At 41.9% G+C, this 17159-nt stretch overlaps 1 protein-coding gene across 2 annotated transcripts in view; it reads right to left on the reverse strand.

Annotated features, from left to right (window-relative positions):
* adamts3 (ADAM metallopeptidase with thrombospondin type 1 motif, 3) overlaps positions 1–17159 on the reverse strand; it is a 114678-nt gene that overhangs the window by 61006 nt on the left and 36513 nt on the right. For both annotated transcript variants that reach the window (XM_067521808.1, XM_067521807.1), the window contains exon 5: positions 5881–6074. In XM_067521808.1, the coding sequence (XP_067377909.1) occupies positions 5881–6074 (194 nt within the window). The remainder of the gene's footprint in view (positions 1–5880; positions 6075–17159) is intronic.

Here is a 17159-nt window from a genome sequence, read left to right on the forward strand (position 1 = left end):
TCATTCTTACTTGTCTGATATGCTTATGGCTAGATAATTAAAGGGTGACCAGGCTTTACGTGTAGCAGGCATTTTCTATATAATAATGCCAAGTTATACAACAGCCCTGTGATGCACATGTAGTTTTTGTTTCATGGTGACACCGTGTAAGAGGGCCTGATTCAGTTCTATAAAATTAATGGCAGCATTGTGTCCATCTTTTATTAGTATTTTTTAGATTTAGCAAAACTCTACAGCAAGAAAATTAGCAACACTTGCAATCTTCCAAATTGTTTTTGTACATTTTGCACACAGTAAACTGGCAGCCCAGAATATAGTTAATGTAAATGTTGTTGTAGTACCCACATGTCACCAAAAGAGGTCCATAAAAGTCATACATTATCTCCCATTAAGATTTGTCATTTGTGCAAACATTGCTTCCAACTTCTCTGGCGTCACTGATGGTTCCGATGCCTCGGTTTGTGCTTCAAAGACTTCTGCTCACCGCACAAACACTTTGTGGAGACGACTGCACAAAACATTACACTTTCAACCTTTATGGCAAAACAGCTTTTGTCTGCATCTTTGATGTAATGCAGATATGAAGCCGTAATTGATGTCTGAGAAGGAAAACCGGTGCCACCATGGGGATCACTTGAAAGGCTGAAAAATATCATCAAGCAGTAGCCATAATCTTTTTTTTTTACAAAACTAATGGGGAAAACAATCAGAGGGTAGAAATGGTGTGAGACCGTCAAGGATTAAATCCCCATAAATCTAACAGCCAGTCAGGTCAAATCTGAGCATTAAATCTAACAAAATCTAATTTCTAATGCCCCATTTTTTGGACAAAATGAAAACAAACATGCTAACTATGTCATGTGGCAACGCACAGCTGAATGTCAGGGTGTATACAGATGGGGAAAAAAAACCTCAACAAATCAAACAGAGGTGTTAAAAAATACAGACCACATTTCTTGCAAGCAGAGTTGTCCAGCTCTTTCTGACAGTGGTGATAAGTAGAAAAGCCTGCGCTATGCTCATAACGCAACCACATCGGCAGTAAAAGAAGAGACTTCCTTCTCATCTCGTTTACTGTAAAGGACCAAATGTAAAGCTCAGGCAATAACGAATAAAGGAATGCAGCATGTGATCAAAACCAAATAGTTGCTGGTCACTGGTTAGGACGTACACCCACACAGTATGTACTGTACATTCCAGCTTATCAAATGGTCACGTCAGTTAGAGAGGGGAGGACAGGAAAAGGAAAGGCAGAGAAGAGACAAAGAAAAGGAACTAGGAAAGGGAGGCGGTGAGAGGAGGATAGATGGATATGAGAGGAGATGAAAGGAGAAAGAAGCTGAGACGAGAGGGTAAAATGGAAAAGGAGATGAAATTAGAGTGGACGAGATAATAAAACCTAGAGGACCATGGAGGAAGAGAGATGCAGGGGATAGAAAGAAAGAATGGATGAGAAGAGACAATAGGAAGACAGGAACGAGACAAACAGAAAGAAATTGGACAGAATAGGACAAGAGGTTTGAAGGGAAAAGAGGTGGGAAGCAAAAACAGATAAAAGGAGCGGAGAGTACAAGATGGCAAGAAGAGTGAAAGATGGCAACATGACAGGAGGAAAGAACAGAGAAGAAAAGGATAAGAGAAGACAAGTGAGAAAAATAGAAGGAGGGAGGTGGAGAGGACGGGACGAGAGGAGAGAAGGTACGATGATAGGTAAAAGAGAATAGGACTTGGAAAGCAAGAAAAGGGGGTAGAAAAGAGGAGGGGATTGTAAATCTTTTCTTGAAGGAAGAATAGAAGGAAACACCGGTTGATGAGAGACAAGAGGGAGATGAACGAGGACAGGAAGGGAAAGGAGGCCTCACGGGACAAGACGAGACGAAACAAGGATTAGGCAAGGGAAGGAAAAAAAAAGGACAGAGACTCTGTCTGTAGGTCTAAGTGAGGGGGTGACAGGATGAGAGAGAAGCAGAGAGAGACAGAGAGGAATCCAGATAAAGTGACTGGCTGATAGTCTGGAAGGGGACTGGGAGGCGCTGAGGCCACTGACTGAGCCTGAGCCTCCAGCTGAAGCCAGCAGGGACCTCTACTGGAAAACACCATCAATAACGTCCTAATATCATCCCCACTGGCCACAGCAGCCATAGAGAGAGACAGACAGAGAGACAAGACGCCTCTCGGTCGATTTTACACGGAACATCACACTTTTCACCGAGGAGCCTGCCACTATAGGCAGCAACGTTTTCAAATGTCCACAAATAACCAATCAATAAGGAGGAATTAGATACGATGGGAAACAAGAGGAGAAACACGGCGAGTGACATAAAACTATGGAGCTTCATTTGTGCAAGGAGACAAAAAGCACATTGAAATGCCACACATTCATTTCACAAAGGTCTTACAGAAAGATACACATATTCAGAGATATCTTTACTTTTTTTAAAATTTAAATTGTTGGGGTAGTATTACGGGCTATGGCGCTGAAATGATGAGACTGGGTTGTATGGGTACACTGCAGGTCCAAAAATGAAAGGAGTGAGAATTAACCATGATCCGTAAAGAAAGTACACATTTCATCTGTATTTTTATCATTAAATACGTCATTTGATGAGAAATCGAGTTAACATTTTTAAATATCAAAGCTGAAATTTATGTCTCTGTACAATCACTACACACTGAAGCAAACTTTTTGACTTAATAAGTCAAAATCCGTCAGTTGTAAGACATTTAAATCATCTTCATGGGCGTCTACACTAAAAAAAAAATATCCAGATGTAAAATTTGGTAGAATAATGAAATAATCCTCAAAAATTGATTTATTTTGGTGGATTTATTTAGTTTCCTGGCAGAGTCTCTAACCAGACCCAGACACCAGGGAAACATGTGACTAACGCCGCCACTGTCAGACTAACTCACAGCATTTGACCCAGAAAAGCTGCAGTTCGGTTCAGCTACTGTAATTCACTTCGGCTTGTAGCTAAGCTCCACTTAATTTAAAACACAATCACCAATGTATGTACATATGCATTGTGTTTAACAAAGAACACAATCACAAGGGTGTAAGTTCAATTCTGCCATCTACGCTTGTGGGATCATCTTTTGCACTTTTGGCCAAGTCTGTAATCAACACATACAGTAAGCATACAGTGGAATATGAAAACTGTGATAAAATAAATAGAAACTCAATCCTGTTCACAGCTGACTCACATGTCTCCTGCAGAGACACAGAGGCTTCGTTAGATCTAAAAACATAACCTGTTGTCAACAATTAGCTTTGCTTCTTCGGTCTCAGCTGCCAGGTGCTACGTTGCTCCTGCGTTACAAGTTTAAATCTCTTCACAACACATAATCAGCGCTAGACGTCCATCAGTATCAGTGTGTATTTATGTTTGCATGTGTGGTATGCAACCATCTTCTCCCGTCCCCAGTCCCCTAACGAGGCTTTGATCATCCGCTGGCTCCCGCCAGGAGGTCGATCTCTTCAGAAACCATGAAAACAGTGGGGTCAAAGTAGGAGCATTTCCGTCTGCATTGAAAAGTCTCATTGAGAGAACAACCGTCACCATGCAGACACCACACGTTGGCACAGACAGGCAGGGTGTTTTGAGCCGCTAGTTAGAGATAGAAGAGCTGCGACAGCGAAGATTAAAAAAAACAAAAAACAGGGCGATTCAGATTCATTGTTTTCTATTGAGAAAAGCTGAATTTAGCACCGCATAATGAGTTTTGATGACTTGTAGCACCTTGGAAAGACATTATTTTTTTTTATTAGTTTTTTTGAAAACAAATTCATAGACATAAATAAATATAGTATGGAATAATGAACTTATGTACACTGTCAGTTGTGCTCTATCAGGTATCACCATATAGCTATAAAGAATATGTAATAGGTCATTTCAAACATATTTTGGCAAAAACATTTCAGTTTGAGTTTGTTTTCATACACACCAATCAGCCGTAACATTAAGACCACCTGCGCAATCTAATACAACCCAATACAGTAGCTCTGCCATTAATTCCTCATTTTACAAGGTTATGATTTCTCAGTTTCTAGGTTGAAACTGTCACAAAGGTGATAATTCCACTATGTGTCATTTGTTAAGGGTCAAAGTGGGTAGTTGAGTTGTAATGGAGAGGGGGTTCTAATGTTTTGGCCACCTCATCAATTTTAAAAAGGGTGGACAAAACATTGGAAGTCTCAGCAGAGCCCATGTATTGGGTTGTATTAAATTGCACAGGTGTACTTAATGTTGTGGCTAATCGGTGTGTGTTGGCTATAGCTTTATGTTCCATCGGTTAATCCGTTAACGCAAATCTGTTGGATGGTTCTTTAGGTGCTGCAAAATATTCTGGCAGATCAAAACAGGCTGAAGCACGACGGTAGAGTGGTTACTGCTGCTGCCTTACAGCTAAGAGGTCACCGGTTCGACTCTACCTGCTGGCTGTGGCCTATGATTTGATGGTACACTCCTTTGTGCTTGAACGGTGGTAATCGTTTCTACACAGTTGCGTCATACTTCCCGACAGTTTGTGACTGTTATGGCAGATTAGAGGATAGCGTAACCTCCCTCTTTATCACTTAAGTTGACTGAGCTCTCAAAAGACACAAATTAAACACGGGAACCAAAAAACACCAAAAAATTAAGTTTGCTTTACTAGTTTTATGATGAAGGTTCAGACTTAGGAAAAAAAATACAGATACATTTTTACTACTCCACCTAATTGATTTTGTTTTAACCTCACTGAACTGAAAAAGTAGTCCAATATTCACCTTCATTTCTGAACCCTATTCAATTCCCGCTTCTTTGACCAGCTTGCTGCTAATTTAGTTGTTGTTAGTGCAGGGCGGCCAGTGCAACGGGGCTGTTTAGTGCAGGGCGGCCAGTGCAACGGGCCTGTTTTCTGAGTACAGCAGCTTGCTGCTCCTGGAAACAGGGAGGATGCAAGTGCTGAGAATATCCAAGAGCTGCAGCGTTGGATGATTGTTGCTAGTATGAGTGACTCCATTTGACTCCATTCGTCATTTGAGTCACTAAAATAGAACATACTGGTTTATATAAGTTCTAGGGAAACAAGAAAGAACATCACTTTCATTTTAAATGGACATGACGCGGACAAAACATTTCTCGATGTTCCCCCTCCCTCCAGTTTTTATGCCACCACGTTTCCTACACCGCTGTTGATGTTGATTATACCACAATATAATATGGCCCAATATTCCAATAGTCACGTGCAATATGCTCATTGAACAAGTTATTGGTCACAGAACTATTCTGTCTACTGAAATAAAATGCTGATTAAAAATCAAGCAGTTCAGGCTGAGCTAATACGAGGTGTCAGAAGTCAAGCGAAGTCAAATCAAGGTAAATCAAATCAAGATGCCTACTGTACGTCTTAGCACTTACAGTGCATTCAATGGGTTTTCAGACCTCCTTCATTTTCGTTGCAGTCTGAAATCCTTTTTTTCTCATTAATCGACAGTCAGGATCCCATAGTGACAAAGTGAAAACTGAATTTTAGAAATATCTGTAAATTTAATAAAGAAACCAACAAACTGAAATATCACATGTAAATAAGATCCTTTACTTGGTACTTTGTTGAACCACCTTTGAGGATGCTGCAACAGGCTTTGCACATCTGGATTGGGGGATTTTCTGCCATTCTTCTCCAGAGACGTTCAATAGGGTTCAAGTTCGGTTTTCCCTTTGTTATTATGGGAGTACTGAGTGTAATTCCACGATAAAAAATAAATACATTTGATTGTAGTATCAGGGGCAACTTAACGTGCCCTCCACACATACAGTGCACGTGACAATCTGTGCAGCAACCAAGGCCTTTGCAAACGCACACAGTGTTTCAATAAAACAAAAACCACTGGCTTACGATATTCATGAGAGTGAGGAGGTAGTTCTGCACGTGCTCCTTGCCATGGAATCGAACCACAGAGTCATCAACTCCCAGCAGAATTTCAATGTTGTAGTCGTCCTCGCCGGCATCCCGACGGCGCCGGCGGTAGACGGTCTCGTTGACCTGCTGGGCTACAGAGTTGAGGACCCCGGGTACGTCGAGCTCTGGTTCTGTACAGGAACAAACACAGGGGAGATGAAATTGTTAACATGGATGGATTTGATCTGCGTAAGCTTTTAAGCTTTTGAAGTGAAATGCTTTCATCATAGACTCATACTCTATTGTATAAAAGCCTAAATACTGTATTTACATGAACACAACACTGAAACTGTCAACTGACTGTCAAATCAATAACCATGTTTGGGGATATCATGCATTTTTTGACCTTTAAAGCAAAGTTTTTCCACCTGCTGATTTTGTTGAATTTTAAATACATATTGGCAATTCAACTGAAAAAGCAAATAAATAAATGTAATAAAAGATTATTCATGTTTTTCTTGGTTTCAGGTGCAGAGAATGAATCTCATAACTTTTTACAACTTCTGATATGACCTATGAATTATACCGGAGCATTTGCAGTGTGTTTGTCGTAGGATGAATAAAGGTCTTTGAAAATTCTGTGTCCACATAATTTTGAACAATCTATACGTTTCTCTCACTGGCTGTGCTGCGGTTTACAGTTATTGTTAGATCCCAAGATTTCTGCTGAGCCTCGGGATCTAACCCATACACTGCTCTCACCCGAACGACTTCACTTCTTCTGTGGTAATAAAGCTGCCTGACTCTGTGACAGGATGCTAACAGGCTTAACTAGAGGGCAAACCATCTTTTTTGCTGAACTAAACATGCTGCGGCCTGGCTGAGAGCAAATTTAAGCTTTCAGCGAGCCACTGCTGAAAAGCAAAAGGTTGCACTGGATTTATAACACAAGAAATTTGATTAATTGCACAACCCTTGCGCTTTTAACATTTGTAGATTTACTGCCGGCTCTTAATGAGGCCTCAGGGCTGGCGGCTTTGTCAGGTAAATGCTATGAAAACCGCAAAGACTCTTCAGGATATGACCATGAAAGCTTTAAGGCTGTTAAGACTTGATACCTCTTGAGTGCGGAAGGACAACAGCTCTGCGGCACAGTAATAAAAGCACCACCGTTGACCCACCGCTGAACTGCCACGAAGCAAATTCAATGTCTTTCAAACAAAAGCCACTGTGATGCCCTGCTAGTAAAACAACAATCTATAACATATTCGTGTAATCCACGGACATTATATAACAGGGAATTCAGATGGGATTCAAAGCAAGATTCAGTTTTTAGTTGATATGGAAATGAAATAAATTATCAGAATTATCTGAAGGTAATTACTCCCCTCTGCACTCCCCCGGTTCTGAATCTGGCCATGAAATTGCTAAAACCTGCCTTTTTGATGGAATGGTTCACCAGTACTTCATGTCCTCCTACTGTATTACTGCGTAGCTTTAATTCCTAAGGGCTGAGCCCATCTGCCTCAGAACCCTGAAGGAATACTACTGATATAAATCCTTCATCTGGTCCTCTTGGTAATCCTGCTGACAGCAGTAAGAAGAACTGGGTTTTTTAACTGAATTGACAGGGAAAAAAAAAAAACCATCATTCATTCAGGTATCCACTGCCTGGTTAGTCAGAAAAGTGCACAGCAGGAGAGTTGCAGGTTCAAACCCCGTCAGGAAATATTTTGACAGGGTTGTGGATGAATCATCAGGGTGTCTCTGAGTGAGTGTGTTTGACTTTGCTGTAGCGTCTGGAAAACAGTAGGACTCTGATTGTGCCAACAATGTGTTTTGTTTGCTCTCAACCACAGTGGAAAATTGTACTTCTTTTGTTAGTTTTGAATTTGGTTTGTTTCAACCTTGTTTTACGTAATCTCAAATGAGGACGATGAGCCTGGAGCTATTCCTTCTTGTTTAAAGCAGATTTTCCCCATGTGTTCAGGCAAAGGAGGCTGTTGTCTGAAAATGCCTGCCTCTAATTGATTTACTTATTTATTTCCAAAGAATTATTATGTGAAAGTCTTAGTTAAAGCGCAACTTTTCAACTAGCTTTCAATGGCTTCAGATTAGGGTGTAAACGTACCGATGCTTTTAAAACGTCCCTATGACTTCCCTTTATTAAAGTATTTCTCTGCTTCTACCTGAGAAACTCCTCCAGATGACATCACCCGGGGGAGTTTTTCCATCATTAGGAGTTCAGACGATGTCATCTGGAGTTGCTCTGGAAAAGCCCATTTACGATGATTACAAACGTCATAGTATGGTGGTGACATAATCTGACCCGAAGCATCGTCCAAGTGACGTCATCTGGAGGCATTTTTCTGCCAGAAGTAGAGCGATATTTTATTGTAGGTTTAATGGCATTCAGTTGCATGTACTACCCAAAATAGAACCAAAAGAAGCAAGTTCGATATCAGTGAAGGCGTCCTTTTACATACACGCTACAATCTCTTCAATGCTTCGATCGTTATTCAGGTGGTGGTCATCAGCTTTTTCGTCTTGGCCAAACGTTTCTTACTTTAAAAGGCAAAATGCTGTTTTCCTGATTCCTGCCAAAAGCCACTTCCACTACTTAATTTACCCAACATGCATGGAAAGAATTCTTAATGTTAACATTCCCATCTCTTATTAATGTTGGCCGTTTGTTGTCTGGTTGATAGGACTGAAGCCCATTTGCACTTAAGGTTCACCGGCAATTCTGGCATTTGACAGAATGTCCACAAATCATTTTTGTCCCTTTTGTCAATGTTGCACAACCCCAAGCTTCGAGTTTTTAGCATTCTAACATTCAATATTGTTATCATGACAACAAAAGTCAGGGCAGTGCATGATAACAACCCGCTGAGCCTCCTGGCAGGTAGAGTGTAGCCCAATGAAGCCATGTGTATGGGCTGATCAGGTCATATAGCCGGCTACTGCACTAAAAATGGTATTAAACAAATATGAAATTCCCTTTGCTTTGATCAGTCTGTACACTCACTGCCAGCACTCATGTCTGAATGCTAAACAGATATAATTTTATTTATATTGACCGTTTTTTATTCAGGGTGGTTCCTCTGAGAGGTTGCCTCTGATTTGCATTTGTTCACAACACTTACACACATTCACGACTAGAAGCTGCCCACTACAACCACAGTCTGACCTGAGGCCACTAAGCCGCTCAGAGCCGTTGGGAGTAAGGGGCCTTGCTCAAGGGGCCCTTAGGAGCAGGTTTGATAAAGGAGAGTGGCTTTTTCACCAGTCCCTGTTGACTACTGATGATTCAATGATGTCAGTCCAGAGACTAAACCAGCGTCATTCTAATTCCAAACTCTTTTCTCTTATCAACTCCACTTGACTCAACTCCAGCTTGTGTTATTTGTCTACAGGCTCAGATCTAAAATGGTATTAATACACATATTGTAATCTGGAATGTGTTTCACAGCTTAGTGCAAATGATCTCACAACTTTCTATGAAATAAATTATACTGCAGACACCCTAGCTGTGTATATGTGATATGGACCCAAAGGAGGTGGTTTTTTTTGCATCTGTTTAACATTAGTGCATCTCAAACTGAATATAAACTGACGGCGAGGGAGTCCATCTTCCAGTCCTGGCCTTTACTAAAAATTGGGTTCATGCAGGTTCATACAAAAAAACCAGGGTCGGTAAACAAAGGTCTCACAGACTCACAAGTAGCTTGTGTGTTAAAGACATTCTGGTAAGCCGTCATGCTACAAAATGGACGAAAACAAACCAAATCTTGTTTCAGTGCCTGTAAATTTAGCTAAATCTGATGGATGTGTCTGGACTCTCTCTCTCTCTCTCTCTCTCTCTGCTGTTCAGGATCACATTGTGAACCTGATGAATACAAGCATGTGTTTAGAATCATTTATTTATATTTCCATTTTGTCATTTGGCCGACGCTTTTATCCAAGGGAGGTACAAAGCAAGCACAAACGCAACTTAAGGAGAAGTAAATAAAGCACGTGAGCTATGAGAAGAATTAGACAAAACTGCAAGATGGGACGGACGAGAAAGTACGTCTTCTTTTTCCTTTTGAGTGCAGAGGATATTGCAGATAAGCTCCGTCTTCAAAAACCTTCTGAATGTTGGGGGTGAGGCTACTGCATCTCATGAGCCTTCAGGGTTCAGTGGCTTGTTCCACCATCGTGAGACCACTTAGCTGAAAATCTTTGCTTTGGATATTTTTCTCTGTGGCGTAGGGTTCACCAGATGCTGTTATTAATGTTTTGTATGGCCACCAACTCACAGTGAAGTGCGAAGTAGGTGAAAATGACAACTAAAATGTCTTTTCAACCACGGGGGGGGGGGGGGAATCGGTGAGCACAGCATTTCTAAAATAGGTTTACAGAGCTGCGCTGTGCTGAGTAAATAAATGAAGGAATTGAAAAATAGGTTTTTATATTTGATCCTCATTGAGTAAAGATGGGGATGTGATTGGTGCTGGCAAAAACCTGGAAATCTCAAGCCATAAATAAAAAGCACAGGAGATTTTTCATTTTTCCAGGGACGCTGAGGGCCACAGACAGGGCCAGTGATTGAGTGGAGAGGGAGCTAAAATAAATAGGAAGAAACGGCGGCCCCCCCCTCAGCCGTAGCCCAGCTCCCACAGTATTGGGATTGTAGAGCGCATTCCTCCCATCCGCTGCTCCCGCCATGACACAGGCATTCCTGTGCTACGAGTAAGCCCCCCCCCCTCCTCATGAGTAAACAGGCTTTCTGAGGTCCCTACTTCAAACGCACAGGACTTCCCCTTGAGGAGCAGCGCTCCTTAAGAACGCTAGTGTGCTTCAGTCAGAGGTGACCGCCCTCCTTCCACCCCACCCGTGACCCAGCCCCATGGGAGCCCCACCGTGGAGCGGCAGCCCAGGAAACAGAGGCCCCCAGCCAGCGCCTGCCCACACGTGGCAAGGTGGCAAGGAGGCCAGCCAGAGCCACCGCAGGCTAAAAATGGCACCGAGGTAGACAACAGGCAACTCGCCATCAGCCCCGAGTGGACATCTACAAGGTTAGATGCATATTTGCATGAAATGATGAACAATAACATTATTCTTGCTCTAGAAGCTACAGTAATTAGCTATCATGGAGTAGGGAACTGGAACAAAGGGGGGTTTCTATACGGGAGTCTGCCAAAATACTGCCCGGAAAAAAAAAAAAAAAGGGTTGAGCACCCGTCTTGTAAATAATGTTCCATCGTGCCTTGGATCACTGCCTTCAAGCACAGATTTGTGGAGTTAAAATGTCATTTCAGCTACATACAGTATATCACTAAAGCAAATTGCAGGGTTGAAGAAAAAAAACTTTCATCAATCAGGTGCTTGTGTTTGAGTCATTTACAGGTCAAAACAAGTCGAAATTAGGCAAAATTTGCTGGTAAACTTAGTCTTTTTCCCGAAATTTAGATTATAGAGAAGCAGCTCGCACAAATCCTGTCCCTCACACACAAAGTGTTTTGAAAGGTTTGAGCATGGGCACCAATAGTTCCAGACCCCTTTTGCGGGTGATGTTGAAGCTGGGCTCACCAACTTGGATCATCACACAGTGGCAGAAAATACCTTGGCACTGACACAACGTCTGGATCCAGATCTAAGGGAGGCTGGATTTGGAGGTGGAGGTTAGGTACCAACAGAACTGCAAGGCAACATATAGGTGCAGTAAACCCTCCTTAAAGGGACATTGTGGGAGGGGCTTGTGTACGGTGAAATGTAATCCGGTGTAATTATTGTGATGAATTAAACCCCTAGTTGGACTTGTGTGTCAAAAGAATACTTCCTGCCTATTACGAGACTTTTCTAGAGATACTTTCAAAAGCATTCAGGTAAAACAGCATTAACCACCTGCCCACGCCTCAGCGCACCTTCCATGGACAGAAGCCCCCACCACTTTACCACAGCCAGCGGGTATTAGTGTCTGTTTGGTCAGCAGGACACTGGGGCGCTACGAGTTTCCTGTTTTATTCATCACATTTTTGCACGTAACACCAAATGGTCTGAACCCGGAAAGCAATGTGTCAACAAAGCCATTAACGCCAAACTCTTCCTTTGTTGACATCTCATTTTAGAGAACCTTTGATTAATGTTCGCCTTTCTGTCGCTGCAGTTTACTTGTGCTTTGTAAGCTGGATGCGGCTTTCAGTGAATTATGACCTGAAACCAGGTGCAGCACCAAAACTGAAAATTCTACCTCGACATTACAATAAATAAAATATTCAATAGGTCTTATCCACCTTTACCTTGCAGGCAGAGGTGGTTGTAGTACCACATAAGGGCACAGAACTCCCTAGGGCACATAAAACCTAGCATATGGATTTTACTGCTTTTTATGAGTAAGGCGATATTGTTCTAGCCCTTTTCTTCCTTTTGTTTAAAGTGATGGCAGGTCCAACAACAGCAGTCTAATTACAAATACAACAGAGGAAAAAGACGCTGGCTGGTGCATTTTGCATTGTGGAGACACCACGGAGCTTTGTGGTTGTGCATTGAAGTGTGGTGGAGGTTTTAAAGGTACCTGAGTGTCTGCGTGCATTCTCTGCGGCCCACCCCGAGCTTCTAAATCATTATTAACAGGCTCGTGGGGAGTTGTAGGCGAAAAACTGAAAGCACCACTCCTGTTCCCACTGGGCTTTATATTAAAGTATTTCTAATGATTTCTAAGTCTCGTCTGCAGCAGCTCATTATTTTGGTTTTACTGCCCGCAACTCGTTTTTTTTTCTGTTCACTTTTACCATCATTAATGTTCTCAGCAAAAGCAGCAGGGAGGTGTTTTCCGCAAAAGAAGGTTGGACAAAGCCCAGGTGAGCAACAGACAAACAAAGCACCAATCAGAGTTCCCTTGTCCAAAGATGGACGGTCACGCTCCTTTTATACTACGACCATATGGACAAATGGTCACGGCAACACATGATGGCAACTGTGTTTGTGTTTGACTGAACAACGAAAGAACCAAAGCTCTGTCAAGGACGATGAAATAAACGAAATAAACGTAACATGCTCTATCTTTGATATATGAAACAAGGCGGTGCCCAGGGAGCTAGTGCTGAGGACACACTCGCTCGAGGACACACTCACACTTGGTGTGAGGGCTGAGGGGTTTGAGATTTCAGTCTCCCTGTGCTAAAATAGCTCGTCTTCCCTCTTTAGACTCCGCCACACTCTGCACAGCCCTTCGGGGGTTAGTCATCATTGAATTGAAATAAATCAGCATGCTACAAAACTTACTAAAAGGAAGCAGAAATTACTCAAATTTTCAGAGGCATATGTTTGAGCCTCGGGTGTGTTTTGTTTTTGTTGTGTTCAGGTTCAGGTTCAGGTCAGAATTGCTCACGTTAAACAATCAGATGCAACAACCAGTGAGTTTCTCTTCCCCTGAGCAGAAATAGGCAAGTTGTTGCCCTCGTGCCTTCAGCCTTTAAGCTGAGCTACACTAACCACATCCTGACATGAGCTCTGTCCTCGGCACATAAACATCGGACAAGCATCAACCCTCTGAGAAGCATCAACCTGTTGTACTGTGCTTGTTGAGTAACAGAATATCAAACTTGGGCTGTGTGTTAAGAGAGGAAGAAAAAAAGAGAGAGAGAGAGAGAGAGAGAGAGAGAGAGAGAGAGAGAGAGAGAGAGAGAGAGAGAGAGAGAGAGAGAGAGAGAGAGAGAGACTCCTGAAGCACACAAGTGTTTGCCTTGTTGGGGTTGGTCAATTACTACATGCTGCAAAACTTTAGCTTCATTCATACAAGGGTGCAAACTGCTTTTTTGGAAGAAGTGCCCACTGTATTGCCCTTCAGGGAGTTCAATGTATTTTGGGGACCTGCATCCGTTTCCCCCCCCCCCCCCCACCTCCTTTTTTTCTGAGAAGGAATAAACAACCCAGTGTCATCGTCGAAAGGTCACGTGGCAAACTGTTTCTACTCTCGCACAACTGATAAAATACTGAAGTCAAGTCGCCAAGCAATGCTTTTGATCCTGTTTGCTCCTTAGTTGCCAGGAAATCTGCTGAAGAAACAGCATTAACTAGAAGGTTTTACGGACTAGAGGTCCAGTTGTGACTTGTACACAACACAAATGTACCTTATCATAAACCGCTTTACTTATTAGATTCAGTCCCATAATGTACATCTCAGAATCAGAATAAGAAATACTTCATTAATCCTTGAGGGGAAATTGCTTCTGATTTTCTAGAAACCAAAGCAACATTTCCGCTAAGTGTTTCCTATTCTATGAGCATGTTCTCTTAATGCAGGTGCAATTGCAAATAATAAAAAAAAAAACTTATTTTCAAATAGGCATTCTCCAAATGGTTGGTAGTTTTCATTTTTATCTCCATTCCAGGTGATTTTTTTGCAGCTAAATCCATTGGCAGATGTAAAACAGGAAGGAAAACTGACAAAGTGATTGAAATGTTACTCTATTAAACGAAATGCTCTCAGGTTGGCGTCAGTCAAAAGGACTGAGGAGAGTCTGGCTGTTTGTCCAGCTAATCACCACCGCTGTTAAAACCAATCATGGTGATTTCCCTGATGGTTTCATACAGTCTGGCTGATGAGGTCAAAGAGGAACCCAGACAACACCAAAACCAATTCTAGTCAGTTCTAATGTTTAGTGTGTGTTTACGTGGACTCACAGTCCCGTTTATGACCCGAATGATTGTCAGCCGCCAGAATCGAAGTACGTTTGAGCTCTGACATAGTTGGATCAGTAGAGAACCGCGAAGTGTGTAAGAAAACAGCAGATAATTGTGCATTTGATTCCCCAACACTGCTCTAGTACGAAACGTTGTACCGTAAGTGATGTGTTTCCGTAACATTTAATCAAATTGAACAAAAGCCTCATCAGAGCTGGCCCAGAGGCAAGTAGGGGGGATCCCACAGCGACTAAACATCGTGAAGGGGGAAACCCTGCCAACATGAAACACAGCACCAGACCTGATTACACGGACAATGTGGAAATGCCTGGGGTCCAGCAACAACACATGCTGCTTTAAAGCCTGTTTCATTTCTTTTAGAGATCTGTTACTTCATGAGGCCCCGACATCTGCTGCTTTATCTTTGACCCACTGCATGTGGGTTTAAAAAAAAAAAAAAAAAAAAAAAAAACACTGACATACTGCATGCAGATGAGTGGGTAATGCTATTTCTGGTGCTTCCAGCAATCCGGCGATAAATTTGAACTGCTTCTGCGTTGCCTCAGAGGCAAAACTCAGGGCAAACATAGCCTGCAAATGACCCGCTGCTTAAATAAAAGCTTAATTGCTATGAAAACATGATGAACATGACGCCGTGCATGAGCCTTTGAATATCGTCTCCAGATTTTGACAGCTGAGACAGATGCTGGTGAGTCAAACGAAATGCAACTGTACAAGAGTTTTGGAAGGTTTGGGAATTTTCCACTTAGGAAGAATCACACGTTTACATAAAATATATCAATATATATTAATATATATGTAGCCATGTTACCTCGGGAATTTGGAAATGTCAGACATTCCCGAGGTCCTCTCTCCTCTGTTTGTGTTTGTCCACAGGCTTCACATTAGGGCAGTAACATCGTGTCTACATAGATGCTGTAGCATTAGCCACCTGTTAGTCACAGTTAGAGACTGTGAAATGTTTGGATGCGTTCAGGGACATTACAGAATGCAGGTTGCCTGTGTTTCCGAAGCCCAATACTTTGTTATTGTTGCACAGCTGCTCCCAGTGTTATTCTACAGATGTTGATGATCAAGATTTTCTTTATCAATACCGCACATACTGTATGACCCTATTTGCTGAGGAACAGAGTAGTTTTAATACACCAATTTACCAATCATGTTTTATTTCACTCATATTTCATCCACTGGATTTAATTTTTTATAATAAATAGACCGAGTTTCAGTTGCAAGCTCTGAAAAAAAGGGCTGTTAAGTGGACGCTGTGTCAAACTAACGGATTAAACTCATTCTAGACAATATGTGATTATATTAAAAAAAGGATTTTAAAAAAGGGTAGTTTTATGTAAAGTAAATTAATATTTATACTATAATCAGTCTGAGAGATCACATTGCAATATACAGAGTAAATCTCTGAGAGCTTATATGAGTTGTAAAAATATTAAAATGCTTATGAGGGCAGAGCAAACTGGTATCTTTTGTCCCAGATTACAAATAATAGAGAAGGCAGCTGTTGTCAGATTACACAAACAGTGCTCAGAACAACATTTAATCTTGAGCACTTCATCGCTTGTACTTTGATGTGCATGGTGTAATTTCCAGACATGCTGGCAGCAATATTGCAGATTCTTACACAATGCTGTGAAATTTGATTCCGGCAATGAAAACTAAAGTGTTGCACCACACTCGGGTCATGCTGTGCACACAAATGTCTCTCTGTTCCTCACAGACACCTGCAAATTTGTCTCTTTAATTTTTCTGCACCAGCATTAACCGACACAGAGGAGGTTGTAGCCCAACAAGCAACAGGAATTTTAAGTATCTGGCTCATGCTAGCAGGAAAACTGGATGGAAAGACGAAAGAGACGCTCATTAGTTCCTTCCAGCCGCCATGTGGACTTTTGGAAAGCAACACTATGATCCACAGCGAGTCAGGAAAGAACACAACCGAACGTTTTTCGATTAAAAAATAGTGCTCGAATGCTCCCAAGGTCTTTTCCATTTTCCTCCCAGACCCCTGGCTCGGGACGGAGTCGCTAATTATCACCAGGTTTCGGGCGGAAAGAACACATCAGATGCGCCCAGGGTTCATACATTTGAAGACGTGAGGCAATGTGGAAAATATCTTCCCAACGTGCTGCTTCATAGTGCAAACAGGGAAAGGTAAAAACATCAGTCGCAGTACGTCCAGCTCATGAAGGACTTGTTTAATTTGCTAACAACACTGAAGTGAAAGTGCCGTCCGTTGTGCCATTGAACATAGGTTTTATCACTGGATTCATGCTGAATGCAGTTTGAGCAGGGAGAGTCTGCAGACTTCAAAGCTTCTGTGGTCGGCTTATTCACACACACACACACACTCTCTCTCTGCCGAGGATAAGTTTTCACCTCTAAGATTACTAAAATTGCTTTGTTTACAACATCTAGAAGAGCAGACCATCTTCACCTAAAACCTTATAACCCTCAATGTTTTTGAATTAGTGAAAGGTCAAAAGGCTTCACGCCTCCACACAATGTTATTTAAAACACACACACACACACCTCACATCCTGACAAAAGAAATTAAAAGCTGATTTTAACCCCTT

The sequence above is a fragment of the Channa argus genome, chromosome 11 (genome assembly GCF_033026475.1).
Source record: "Channa argus isolate prfri chromosome 11, Channa argus male v1.0, whole genome shotgun sequence".
In the NCBI taxonomy this organism is placed as follows: domain Eukaryota; kingdom Metazoa; phylum Chordata; class Actinopteri; order Anabantiformes; family Channidae; genus Channa; species Channa argus.